Raw genomic sequence first — 14,052 nt, forward strand, 5'->3', positions numbered from 1 at the left:
GAAATGGAGCGGCTCATCTCCTGAGTTTCCCTGACCTGATTCCTCTCGCTGTGATGCTTTCATTCAGCCACTGGCTGTCCTATTGGCCCGTATTCAAATTCCTCACCTCCCATTGGTCCTGCTGCGTGAGGCTCTTGAGGATGATTTGCCAGTCGTCCGAGTGGGCGTGCGAGCAGTGGTGTAGAGTGAGGATGACGGGACGGGTCAACAGGGCGCCCGCGGGACCACAGCTGACCACAGCGCTGAGAACCGCCTCCCCGTCACCGACCGCTGGCCTGAGGGAGACAGAGATACACATTTGCCTTGATCTCACTGAAATCTCTGTAGAAGGTACAGTAACACACACAACGACAACCAGCACTGTTTGAAAGGTAATAATGAATTACTATACCAGTCAAAAGTTCGGAAAAAGTCAATCTGGTGCTCAATTATCATCGAAAACAACTATTTTTGTGGAAGCTTTGATAAATTTTTTCAGGATTTTTCGATGAATAGAAAGTTCAAAAGAATTTTTTTAAATAGAAAACTTTTGTAACATTATAAATGTCTTTTTTTGTATTAAAAGTATTAATTTATTTTTTATTTATTTGACTGTATCTCAAATCTTTTAATAGTAGTGTTTTAATTAAGCATTTTACACATTCATGCAATTTTTTTACGTAATGATATGTAAAGTGTTGTGTATTTATAACATTCTACCCGGAAAACAACACCATTTCTCCACCCAGTGGGATGTAGGGTGTGATGTTTGGGATGTGTGTGTGTGTGTGTGTGTGTTGTGTTATTTTTTACCTCATGCTCTCTGTCCTCTGTACAGTCACAAACATCTCGTACACACGACCCTGAGGAATCGCACCGGCTGGAACCAACAAACTCACACCTGAAATGACATTACACGTTGTGGCTAATTAGGACTCAAGTCTCAAAACTCAAATGAACATACTTTCTTTCCATCCATCCATCCATCCATCCACCCTTCCATCCATCCATCCATCCATCCATCCATCCATCCATCCATCCTTCCATCCATCCATCCATCCATCCATCCATCCATCCATCCATCCATCCATCCATCCATCCATCCACCCATCCACCCATCCTTCCATCCATCCATCCATCCATCCATCATCCACCCTTCCATCTATCCTTCCATTCATCCATCCATCCATCCATCCATCCACCCTTCCACCCTTCCATCCTTCCATCCATCCATTCATCCACCCTTCCATCCATCCATCCATCCTTCCATCCATCCTTCCATCCATCCATCCTTCCATCCATCCATCCATCCATCCATCCATCCACCCTTCCATCCATCCATCCATCCATCCATCCATCCATCCATCATCCACCCTTCCATCCATCCTTCCATCCATCCATCTATCCTTCCATTCATCCATCCATCCATCCATCCATCCATCCTTCCATCCATCCACCCTTCCATCCATCCTTCCATCCATCCTTCCATCCATCCATCCTTCCATCCACCCTTCCTTCCATCCTTCCATCCATCCACCCACCCATCCATCCATCTATCATTCCATCCATCCATCCATCCATCCTTCCATCCAATCCACCCATCCATCCTTCCATCCATCCATCCATCCATCCATCCATCCATCCATCCATCCATCCATCCATCTATCCTTCCATCTATCCATCCTTCCATCCATCCATCCATCCATCCATCCATCCATCCTTCCATCCATCCAGCCACCCTTCCATCCATCCTTCCATCCACCCATCCATCCATCTATCCTTCCATCCATCCATCCATCCATCCATCCTTCCATCCACCCATCCATCTATCCTTCCATCTATCCATCCTTCCATCCATCCATCCATCCATCCATCCATCCATCCATCCATCCATCCATCCATCCATCCTTCCATCCATCCAGCCACCCTTCCATCCATCCTTCCATCCACCCATCCATCCATCTATCCTTCCATCCATCCATCTATCCTTCCACCCTCCCAGCCATCCTTCCATCCACCCATCCACCCATCTATCCATCCATCCATCCATCCATCCATCCATATATATACAGTACATAGATAGATAGATGATGTTAGAGGAGTGTTATGTATCATTTTTGCAGCTCATAACGTGGATTACTAGCTGCTGCCCATCCTGCCATCCTCTCTATTCATTCATCACTGTCACTGACTGTGTTTATCCTCATCACATGCATGCGAGATTGTGAATGTGACATTTCCATCGCATCTTACTGGAATCCATTCCAGCCATATGCCTTAATTAGACTAATGTAGGACTATCAACACAATCAATTAATCATCATAAATTATATCACACGGCGATTCGTAAATATGTTGGACACTCAGTGAGGACCAGAGTGTGATTGTGCATCATAAATCACACACAGTGAGGTGTGTGTGCATGCGTGTGCGATCTCACCTGAGTTGGGAATGATCAGATGACCTCCCAGCGAGTTGAAGGACCCGAACGCTGTGCACGTGGGATCCCGTGTGCGTGCCAGCGTCTGGTTGCGCGGGGTCATGGGGTCGCTGTCCAAAAGAGAGTGGGTGACCTTCGGGGACAGGGTGGCGGAGAGGTCAGAGGTCATGTCCTCCTGAGGGGTCACGGTGCCCGAGGAGTTGTAGACTTTGATCTTGAGGTTTGGAAGTGGCAGTGTCTCCAGCAGAGGCGAGCTGGTCATGGGGATTTTGTCTGAGATGTCGTGGAGGGCATAAACTGGACCGCGATACAGCGCCGCCGCTGTGGACAGGTCAGGGGTCGCGGCCAGCAAATCTGCTGCAAACAGACACATAAAAATTATTACTATTAAACATCATGAATAACATTTGAAGATTTTGGGGAGGGAGGGAGGGATGGATGGAGGGAATTTACTCCTGTGATCAAAGCTGAATTTTCAGCATCATTACATCTTCAGTGTCACATGATCCTTCAGAAATCAGTCTAATATGATGATTTGCTGCTCAAGAAACATTTCGAATTATTATCAATGTTCAAAACAATTGTGCTGCTTCATATTTTTGTGAAAACTGTGATTCTATTCATCAAAGAATCCTGAAATAATTGTAAGTTCAAAAGAACAGTAAATGTTTTGTAACATTATAAATGTATTTACTGTACTTTTTCTGAATAAAAGAATACATTTCTTTTACATTTTTTTTGCCAAATCTCTTGATGTCATTCTTCATATTTAAACTGACATACAGTACCGTATATGGTTATTTTCATATGCAATAACCAGTTTAATCAGTGCATTTCATCTACACACTCGCAAATCATTTACAACATTACATAAAAAGGCCACAGTGGCTACAACTTTCATTTTCATTTCCCTAGAAATGACTTTGTGAGATATTCTACATAATTTTTGCATAATTTAAATTCACAACTTGGATGTAAACATAGCTACTATCCACTTTTATTGGCTGGAACGGAGAAGCTTGGAGAAGCAAAAAGCCATACAGGTTTGGAAACAACATAACAGTGGCTGAATGACTTTTTTTGGGGGGGTGACCTATTCCTTGTATGTTTTTCTGTTGTGTGCTATTTTGAAATGAAATCACCGTGTGTGTGTGTGTGAGAGAGCTTGTAAAGGACTCTTATAGCCAGCGGCTGGTAATCTCCATACTGATTGCTCATTAACATTCAGCTTCCAACAGTGACTAAACAGAGGATTGTCACTTTGCACACCAGCTCTCTTTCTCTCTCTAGTTACTCAGGTGTGAGCATTACTCACACTCCTGACGCTCGAGTTCAAGTTATTCATCACGCGGTGATCGGTGAGACGGAGTAAACCGCACTGCATTGCATCACACCTGCCGATGTAAACGCATCCAAATCTACAGCCTCTGGCGGGAAAGAGCAAAACAGGAGAACTGAGGGATGTGGAACGCCTCGCTTTACCATCAAAACATCCCCTACCGCTGTATTCATCAACTCATTCACTGCCGCTTTCGCCATTTACACCCACAGCCCGCTTCATGTTCAATTAACACAAAAAACCAGCGAGAGAATGAGGAGAAAAGAGAGACAATACGAGAGCGAGCAGAGCGACGATTCTTCATTGATGATAACCTGTTCAGGTTGGAGAGTGACAGGCATTTTAATGTTCCTCAAATGAAATGTTACCTGAGTCTCTCTCTCTCTCTCTCTCTCTCACACACACCTCACAATTTAACACCGGGACACTGCCTTCCATTCCGTTAAACACTTGATTGGAATTTTAATCATTCCTGTGTCTTACGGTGACACACACACAGACACACACACACACACACACACTCCCACAGTTCCTTGCTGAAACTGTTGCATTGAGTGAAATCAGCAGTAAGAGAGATTCTGTCGGAATAGTGTTTTGAATGTTTTACTAAAGCAATAATCCACTCATTATTGTGTGTTACAGTGATTTGCATGTAATACAGTGATTACAGTGCCTAAAAGCCTAAAAACAGCAATATGACAAAAGACACCCATATTCAAAAATAGTTACATTTGTGATTAAAGGGATGGTTCACCCAAAAATGAAAATTCTGTCATCATTTCATCACCCTCGTTTCGTTCCAAACCTGTAGGCCTATTACTTTTCCTGTGCAGAACATTAAAGGAGATCATTTGAAGAACGTCCAAACGATATTTGTTCTGCAGACAAAAGAAAGTCTGCTGAAAATTTAATTGGAATCTAATTTCCAAAATTCTACCAACAGTCACAATAATAAATAAATACTCTATTATATATATATATATATATATATATTACTATATATTACTATATAATAAATATAAATAATATAAAATTAATACACACGCATAATAATTATTTATGGTTTAAATATATAATAATATTTTTTTAATAAATTGAATAAATTCATTTTTTGACCCTAAATTCTTTTGTGTACATTACCGTTCACTAAGAATGGATTTTTTTGATGAAAAATACAGTACAAATCATATTTCCTGTGAAATATTCAAATAACTGTTTTCTATTTGAATATATTATAAAATGAATCATTCTAAAATGCTGATTTGTTGCTCAAGAAACATTTCTTATTATTATAAATGTTGAGTTGTGCTGCTTTATATTTTTGTGGCAATCACGTTTTTTTTTTTTTTAACAAGATTATTTTGATGAATAGAAAGTTCAAAAGAACAGCATTTATTTGAAATAGAAACTTTTGTAGCATTATAAATGTCTTTACTGTCACTTTAATGCATCCTTTTTGAATAAAAGTAATTTTAATTGCTAACCAATCCGAGCTCAACACTGAAAGGTGTATTGTCTCACCTGAGCGAGCCTGTTTGATGCTGACTGGCTGAAACCCGCCGTTCAGCACAGACGAGTCGATGATGTCAGAGTGAAAGCGCCGATGCGTCTTGCGATACACGAGCAGAGCCACGATAACAGAGACGACCAGACACATGACCACCGCCATGATGATGCCCACGTACAGCGGCACCTCATCTCCACCCGGAGCCGCTGCGGGACAGACAAACACAGGTCATGCTCACAATCAATACACTATACACTGTCTGCTAGTTAAAAAAAATAGTAAGTGTAACAGTAGTCATTACTCCATGGTGACATGTTTAAAGGGGTGGTATAATGCCCTTGCACAAGATGTAAAATAAGACTTTGATGTCTCCAGAGTGTGTATGTGAAGTATATTTATCAAAATACCCCACACATTTTTATATAGCATGTTAAAATTGTCACTTTTTGAGGGTGAGTAAAAACGCACCGTTTTGTGTCTGTTCCTTTAAATGCAAATGAGCTGCTGCTCCCGGCACAGGGGGCGGAGCTTCAACAGCTTGTGTCATTTTACCTCACACACACATGCACTAAAAATTTAAACAACTTTTAGCCTTTTATGTTCAAACCGGATTCAGACAATGATGGAGAGACTCAATAAGAAGTGACAACATGTAGAAGCAACAGGACATTTCTGAATGGTTAGTTGATGAATTTATGTAGCTTATGTGTAGTTATCTTCTAGTCATTGATTAGCATATTCTGTCTTGATAATCTATAAATCGTGTTCCGGGGGCGGGGTTTATGTAAATTTTAGGAGGAATGTCGTGTAGTCTCTACCAGCCGTTTGTTGTAGTCCTTAAAAAGCGATTTCTTTAAAAGCAAATATCTCCCTTTGCTTTGAACTTTGAGCGTTGTGACTTTGCAGCTCAAACAGCAACATTACACACTAACTAAAGTTAGAAAAGTGAAATCATAATCAACCACCCCTTTAAAAAACACTATAAGATTCGTGGAATAAATAAATAAAATGGAATAAAATAAAACAAAATTTAAATATTAGATGAAAACCTTTAGAAATGCCCCCCTGGGAAATTAAGCAAAATAAAATGAGTTTAAGTTGAAGTAACTAAGTTGAAGTACTTAAACTAAAACTGAAATAAAATTTAATGAAAGCTAATTAGAAAAAAATATATAATAATAATAATAATAATAATAATATTATATATATATATATATATATATATATATATATATATATATATATATATATATATATAATTAAAATAAAACAAATTCAAAATATTAATAAATACAATAATAGTTTATAAATAACACTGAAATAGCACTGATTCAGGCATAATGTGTTCAGAAAATGTGCATACTGTGTGCAGTATACATACTATATAGTGCAGAAATACTAAATGTTGTTATTATGCCACACCAGTCACACATTCAGATGGGTCAAATCAAATGTTATTTTCATAATAGCATATTTGCTTTGCACAAAATTGAATTAAACAAAGCCAACAAAGCATTTTTCGCACAGACGATAACTGAATGCCTCTCGCAAGCAATGTTATATGATAACAAAGTAGCACACTATTGTTTCAAATGGTTGAATAACGCCTACTGATTCACCAACTATTTTTAACACTCAGTGCAGTATTTCATTTCAAATGACAGATCATCGTAGCGGCATATGGGTTAAAGGTCACGCCCGAGAATGGCCTTTAAAACAATGGCATTAATCAGTATATAAACCCTGTGCATCAATCATTAAAAAGGAGTTTTCACAGTAAGAGAGAGAAAATTAGACCGCCGACTGCAGGAAGATGAAAAAAGCACCCTGAAAATAGTCAGACTGCGAGAGAAGAGAATCCAGTCCTTTAATTTAATGAGGCTATAAATTATTACATGCCATATTGCTCATCTTCCTGGAAATCAGCCTCATTCTTCAGCAGACTGCAGGAGAACAATAGTGACATGTTCATCCGACCCCCCTTTTTTTTTTACTGTGGATTCTCTCTGAGTGTGTGTGAGAGAGTTCTGAATTTGTGTATGTGAAGATTAAAAGGGGATCAGGGCCAAAATGAAACCGCAGCTCTGAAACATCAAAGCGAGAAGCAGCTAAAATCGTCACAGTCTCTGATGTTTAAAGTGTGTGTGTGTGTGTGTGTGCTTAAATCCCCTCTTACGTATCTATTGGATGTGTAAAGCACACGCACGCTGGCGCTCATCACTCATTAGTCGCATTAGAAAGCAACAAAGGTACACAGATTAAAACTCCACTCATGCTTCAAACATCCGACTTATCAGGCTGACATTGACACCAGCATGTCTTAAAGAAAGACTAGACTCAGGGTTATGAATATTCATTAGGGTCCTTCACAGACTTAAGCTCATTGGTTAGGCCCACACTGATCCACCTTACCAGCAGAGGGCGCAAAAATGATGTCAAAATGCTAACACATACACATACACAAAATTGTTTCAAAGCAGAGTTGATGATTATATCTTAATATCTTCATGCCTTACAGTCACATTTAGCAGATTAGAGCTGGGCGAAAATATACTTTACATTTTGCGACGATACAAGCAATCAAATTTACTATTTTAGTACATATCGCCCAGTGTAAGTATATGCAGAAAAAGTTGGACATATTTGTGACCCTGGACCACAAAACCAATCATATGGATACATTTTTTGAAATTGCGATTTATACATCACATGAAAGCTGAATAAATAAGCTTTTCACTGATGTATGGTTTGTTAGGATATGATATTTGGCCGATATACAACTATTAGAAAAAAAAAATCGAAACATTGAGAAAATGGCCTTTAAAGTTCTCCATTTATGTTCGCGATTGTGCTGCATTCACTCACAAAAATAAATGTTTTATATATTTACAGTAGGAAATTTACAAAATATCTTCATGGATCATGATGTCTTTACTTAATATCCTAATGATTTTTGACATTAAAGAAAAATCGATCATTTTGACCCATATAATGTATTGTTGGCTATTGCTACAAATATACCCGTGCGACTTGTGACTGGTTTTGTGATCCAGAGTCACATTTTTATAAGATTGTATGTTTTTATATATTGTATGTATGCGGATAACAATTGGATGTAATAGGCCTACATATAAAACGTTATATATAGAGCTGTGTGATAATACAGTTGACATTTTGTGACGATATAAACAATCATGCAGGTTTTCTATGTATTGCTTTATGTGAGTGTACAGTATGTATGCGGGTGAAGTAGAATGAACTATTAAATGTAACTTTAAATATGTTGCTGGGCAAAAATATATACATATACATGCGCTAAGTGTTTTTTGTGGGCACTAGATAGATATTTACATTCACAGTAGGTATGAGCAATTATAATAGAGATGCTTGACTCCGTAAACAAAATAACTTGACAGTGAAATAACTAACCTTGAGGGCAAAACATTTTAAAAAAAACTGTGTGTGTGTTTACAGTATACAGTACAAAGCAGCCGTTAAAGTGTGTGTCACAGCAGGCGGTCACACTAAACGGCGTTGAGCATGCGACCTTTCATCGTCTCTCATGTCGTTTCATAGTTTTTCCTCAGTGACCGCAGTGTCATCTCTCCTCTGCAGTATTGATTTGCTCACACCCATAATTAATTTACAATTAGTGGAAAAATTGATCACAGCTGTGTCCTAATGACTAATATTATTCGATTACTGACTGTGACCAAACATGATTGTCATTAGTTATTTCTCTCATTAACCATTACGGGCTGATCTGTGTGTGTGTGTGTGTGTGTGTGTGTGTGTGATACCGATATGCAGTGTACAAATTACACATTGACTTTCACGCAGAGTCGACTTTGTTGAAGGAATGTCTATACAGATAATTATTCATATAATTTTGCCAACACTTCACAATAAGGTCCTACTAATGTTAATTCATGCATTGACTAACAAATATTTAAGTATTTTACAGTATTTATGAATTATTTATGAATCTATTTAACACTGATAAAAACACAGCTGTTAATTGTTAACATTGTCAATGTCAGCTCAGGCGCATAAACTAATGTTAACTGATATAACTTTTGATTAAAATGAATGTATAGTAGTAAATGTTGAGGTTAACATTAATTCATATTGATTAATGATTTAGAAGTATTTTTCAATTGTTATTTCTTTTTAGTCTCTTTTTAAGCTACAAAGACAGATATTTTTTTTTTTTCATTGGAATAACATACACTGAAGATTCGTTCACAATAAGACCAGAAACATGTATTATGAAAGCAAAAGTAATGTTGCATTTATGCATTTGAGTGTTCAGACACGTGCACGTCCATGTTTGAATGTGCATACGTGAGCGTTTGCGTGCGGCAGAAAGGTTGTTTCTATGCAGGAGCACGCTTGACTTATAAAGGTTATTGATTGCATGAAGGAAGTGATTAAAGTGTTTGGACAGTGCAGATGCTGAGGGGGTTAATGAGGGGAAGGCAGTTTGATCGTCTGCGGGCGGAAGAACCTTCTGCTTATCAGATTCCCTCGGCATCGATCCGCAGGGGATTTACTGAGCGCACACACTCAAGAAAGTTAAACCATCATCTTCTCAGTGGAGTGCAGTCTCTCACAAACAACAACAACATTATTATTATTACTATTATAAAACGCAACATTATTACCATGAAAATGATCTAGATCGATCGGTCGATACAGGTGTTGGACTATGAAGCTGAAACACTGGCCTATATAGTGTTGGAGGTTTGCATGACCTGGTGGACAATCTTCACTGATTTTACATTCCATCAGTAAGAGTAGAGTGTGAAGGTTGAATTAGCCGAACAATAGCACAGCTGAACAAAAAATATTGCAGTTCACACAACATAATGGAAGTAACATCAGAGTTCAAAAGAGGACAAACAGTTGGTGCGAGTCTCGCTGGCTCATCTGTGACCAGGACAGCGAGTCTTTGTGGTGTATCGAGAGCTCTGGAGTCCAAGGTAATGTCGGCATACCTCCAGTCCACATAGGATGAACCACATCCAACAGGAATAACCGTCTGCGCAAGAGGAATCTGTCCTGTCTGACTGGGATGTCCAGGTACTAACCCGGATCAGATCCAAAAAACATAAAACCACATCTGCCCAACTCACTGCAGAATTAAATGCGCACCTCGACTCTCCTGTTTCCACCAAAACTGTTCGTCAGGAAACTCCAGAGTCAATATTCCTGGTCGGCTTCTATAGCCAAACCTTTGATCGCTCGTGCCAATGCCAAATGTTGGTTTCATTGGTGCCAACAGTGCAAATCCTGGGCTTTGGACAAACTTGTTATCTGATGAGTCCAACTTCAATATCTTTCCCACATCTGTGGGGGTGGAGAAACCCTAAAAGAGGCTGAACACCCGGACTGTTGCTGCCCAGAGTGAAGCACAGCAGTGGATCGGTGATGGTTTGAGCTGTAATATGACATTCATGACAGTGCTTGATGGATACGCGTCACTGCCAAGGACTACCGAACCATTCTGGAGGACCATGTGCTCCTAACGCTTCAAACATTGTACCCTGAAGAGGCTGCCGTATATCTGCATGATAATGTACCAATACAGACAGCAAGACTTGTGACAGAATGGAACATGAAAGTGAAGTTGAACATCTCCCATGGCCTGAAAAGTAACCAGATCTAAATATCTTTGAGCAACTTTGGGGTATTTTGGAAAAGCAAGTTTCATTGTCCAACCCCGGAGAGACAGACAGACAGATAAATAGAATGATATATAGACTGAACGATAGATAGATAGAACAATAGACAGACAGACATACAGACTGATACTTTTATTGAGCAAGGACACATTAAATTGATCAAAAGTGACAGTAGAAAAAAAACGGTAATGTTTAAAAATGAAAATTCAGCTTTGCCATCACAGGAATAAATTAATATAGTGCTAGCGTACCAAATTACCATAAATACCAGAGTTAAACAATGCTAAAGCATAAGTGCATAGAGGCTAGTTAGCCAATCAAGTGCTCTAAGATGAACTGTATGAGATTCTGCATGGTGTACAGTACACCAGAAAACATCACTGTACTATGGTATTGCCTGAGTATTTTATACAAGTGATGTCTCAGACTCTGTTCCAAAAAACATTTGTCATATTAATAGTGCTCAGGAGACATGATGTTAGCATGTTACTAAGCTAACCCTGGAATACTCATAGCTTAATAATAAATAGCACACACAAATATTGGGCAGAACTGTATACTATAACAGACTAAAATATTATAATTTACATTTCACTTCTTTTTTATGTGATTTTACATGGCGTTTGTCACAATGCATACTGGGATTGCTTGCTCCATGAAAGATACATGCAATACTACAGTACCTTAGAATTCGGCCACAAATAGTTATCTTACTTTTAGAAAGAACTATAATGTCCTAAACTGATGTCTATGTAGGCAGCTCACTAGTTTTTGAAACACAATCTTAGGGCCCTGTTTTAACGATCTGAAACGCAAGTATCAAACGCGAAACGCAAGTAACTTTGTGGGCGGATCTCGGGCGCTGTTGCTATTATACCGGTGGGATAAATGACTCTTGCGCCCGACGCACATCTAAAATGGGTTGGTCTGAAGTAGCTTCATTATTCATAGGTGTGGTTTGGGCGTAACGTGAAATAAACCAATCAGAGCATCATCTCACATTCCCTTTAAGTGCAGGCGTGTTTCATGGCGGATGCTATTATAACGGCGGATTTGCCAGGCGCGCGCCAGGAGCGGTTCACAGCCGAGGAGACCGACGTTCTCGTCAGGGCCGTAAAACACAGAGAAGTGACATTGTATGGGGATGGGAGAAACCCACCCAAATTAGCTTCGGTTAAACAGGCGTATAATAATTTAGGTAAATGTGTAAGCTAGATTTATGCCTATTTTTTCACATCTTCATGGACACCACAATGATTTCCCTCGTGTGGAATATTTTTCCTTGTAATTATGTACGGTTTGCAAAAATGGGAACTGCTGCCTGCGTCTGTGTAGATGAGAGAAGCAAAGTGTATGCGCGTTGTGCACACGCTACATTATGGCCAAGCATGCGCCCTTAAAATAGCATCTGAACGCGCCACTGACTTTAGACTAGGTTTCTCCTGGTCAATGGCGGAATTGTTTTCTGAAACTGCAAAATAGCACCAGGGAACGTTTGCGCCGGAACACGCCTCCTCTTTTCGCTGAACCGTCCCCGGGAGCGCAAGTTCATTCCCTAATTTACCGCCGTGCGTCTGCCGAGGGAAAAGTCTGCTGTGCGTCGGGTGCAAAATAGGAATGATACATGCGTTGGTGTACAAAGTCAATTGCGCTGGGTGCAAGATAGGGCCCTTAATCTTACATGTGTAAAAATAATATTGTTAGCATCTCCAAAACTGTATGAGCAATATCTTCAGATGACTCACAGAAAAGGCATCAGACTCATTTTAATACCTAAATCAATGTGCTTTGAAGCAGCACAACATTTCCTGTTGGCTTCGATGTGAAGTACGCCCGCGTTTTATCGAAGAGATCTCTTCTGCATTCGGTCCCTCTTTAACTCTCGCCATCATACGCCTTGAGTCATTTAACTCATTTCACCCGAGAAACAATCATACAAGCTCTAACACAAGCTTTGATGATAAAAGTGCCAAGCTACTAAATGCAGCCATTAAAATGTATCTGGAAGATTAAACGTTTTCTTTGAACATGAGTGCGAGAGAAAGAGGAAGGGAGAGCGAGATCGCGACTGTAGAGGAGGGGGTGCCGACTGCACAAAATGATTAATAAATAATACAGCTCCAGGAGAAAAGAGATAACATTGTCCCCTCAAACATACACACACACACACACACACACACACACACACACACACACACACACACACACACACACACACACACACACACACACACACACACACACACACAGATGGTTCAACGTAAGTACAGACCTAAAATAAAACGCTAAGCCTGCAACACAGTCGCTAGTATGTAAACGTGAGAGCTTAGTCGATGCACTGTGTGCATGTGGCCACTATGCATATTTAAAATACGTTTTTGTGTTACAGTTGCACAACAAAGCATGAATATTGTGTAACTAAAGGTGTTTGTGTGCAGTGCTTGCATACAGTATGTTTCAGGTCTCAGTTCATTCAAAATATATAAGTGTTGCTATTGAAAATGTTACTTACTAAACTATGAACTACTCAACTTAATCTAGTTAAACTATAGTAAAAAAATTGTAAATTACAGTACATTTAAACTGTCCAGTGTGACAGCATGTAAATTTGCACTAAGGCCCTGTTTACACCTGATATTAAGATGCGCTTTGGACGATCGGATCACAAGAAGAAGACGCTAAATACAGGTGTAAATGGGGTCTAAAAAGTTTTGAGCTTGTCCACTTTTGACCTCTTCCAGAGGTAGTCGAAAACACATTCGACAGGATTGCTTTAGTAGTGTAAACGCTCATGTGGTCGAGTGTGTTCAAACAGACACAAAAGACCGTCTACTCTCCGTCTACTGATCTAATGAGTAAACATTATGGGAAGAGCGCTAGCCAGACGAGATTTAAACTTTCTCGGCTGAAGTCCCAAGTTTGGTTTGAAGATGAAAAATGTACCAATCACAATGTTCTCTCACCATTCCTGATTTCTAACACACACTCACAGCGTTCGGTTTGCTCTTTTGCTTTTATGTGGTCTCACCCCTGATTTAGGGTGGCCATTTCCATAACACCCAAAAGGAGGACAACTTTGCGGCATTTAGTGAGGCATGAATAA

At 39.6% G+C, this 14,052-nt stretch overlaps 1 protein-coding gene across 4 annotated transcripts in view; it reads right to left on the bottom strand.

The window, feature by feature from the left end:
• unc5ca (unc-5 netrin receptor Ca) overlaps positions 1-14,052 on the bottom strand; it is a 140,491-nt gene that overhangs the window by 11,923 nt on the left and 114,516 nt on the right. For 2 of the 4 annotated variants that reach the window (XM_084413984.1, XM_084413982.1), the window contains 4 exons: positions 5,280-5,471; positions 2,420-2,776; positions 793-880; positions 107-275 (listed from right to left, as the gene is read on the bottom strand). In XM_084413984.1, the coding sequence (XP_084270110.1) occupies positions 107-275; positions 793-880; positions 2,420-2,776; positions 5,280-5,471 (806 nt within the window). The remainder of the gene's footprint in view (positions 1-106; positions 276-792; positions 881-2,419; positions 2,777-5,279; positions 5,472-14,052) is intronic. The other 2 variants (XM_084413985.1, XM_084413983.1) reach the window with 1 other exon arrangement.

This window comes from Rutilus rutilus, assembly GCF_951802725.1.
Source record: "Rutilus rutilus genome assembly, chromosome: 7".
Lineage (NCBI taxonomy): Eukaryota > Metazoa > Chordata > Actinopteri > Cypriniformes > Leuciscidae > Rutilus > Rutilus rutilus.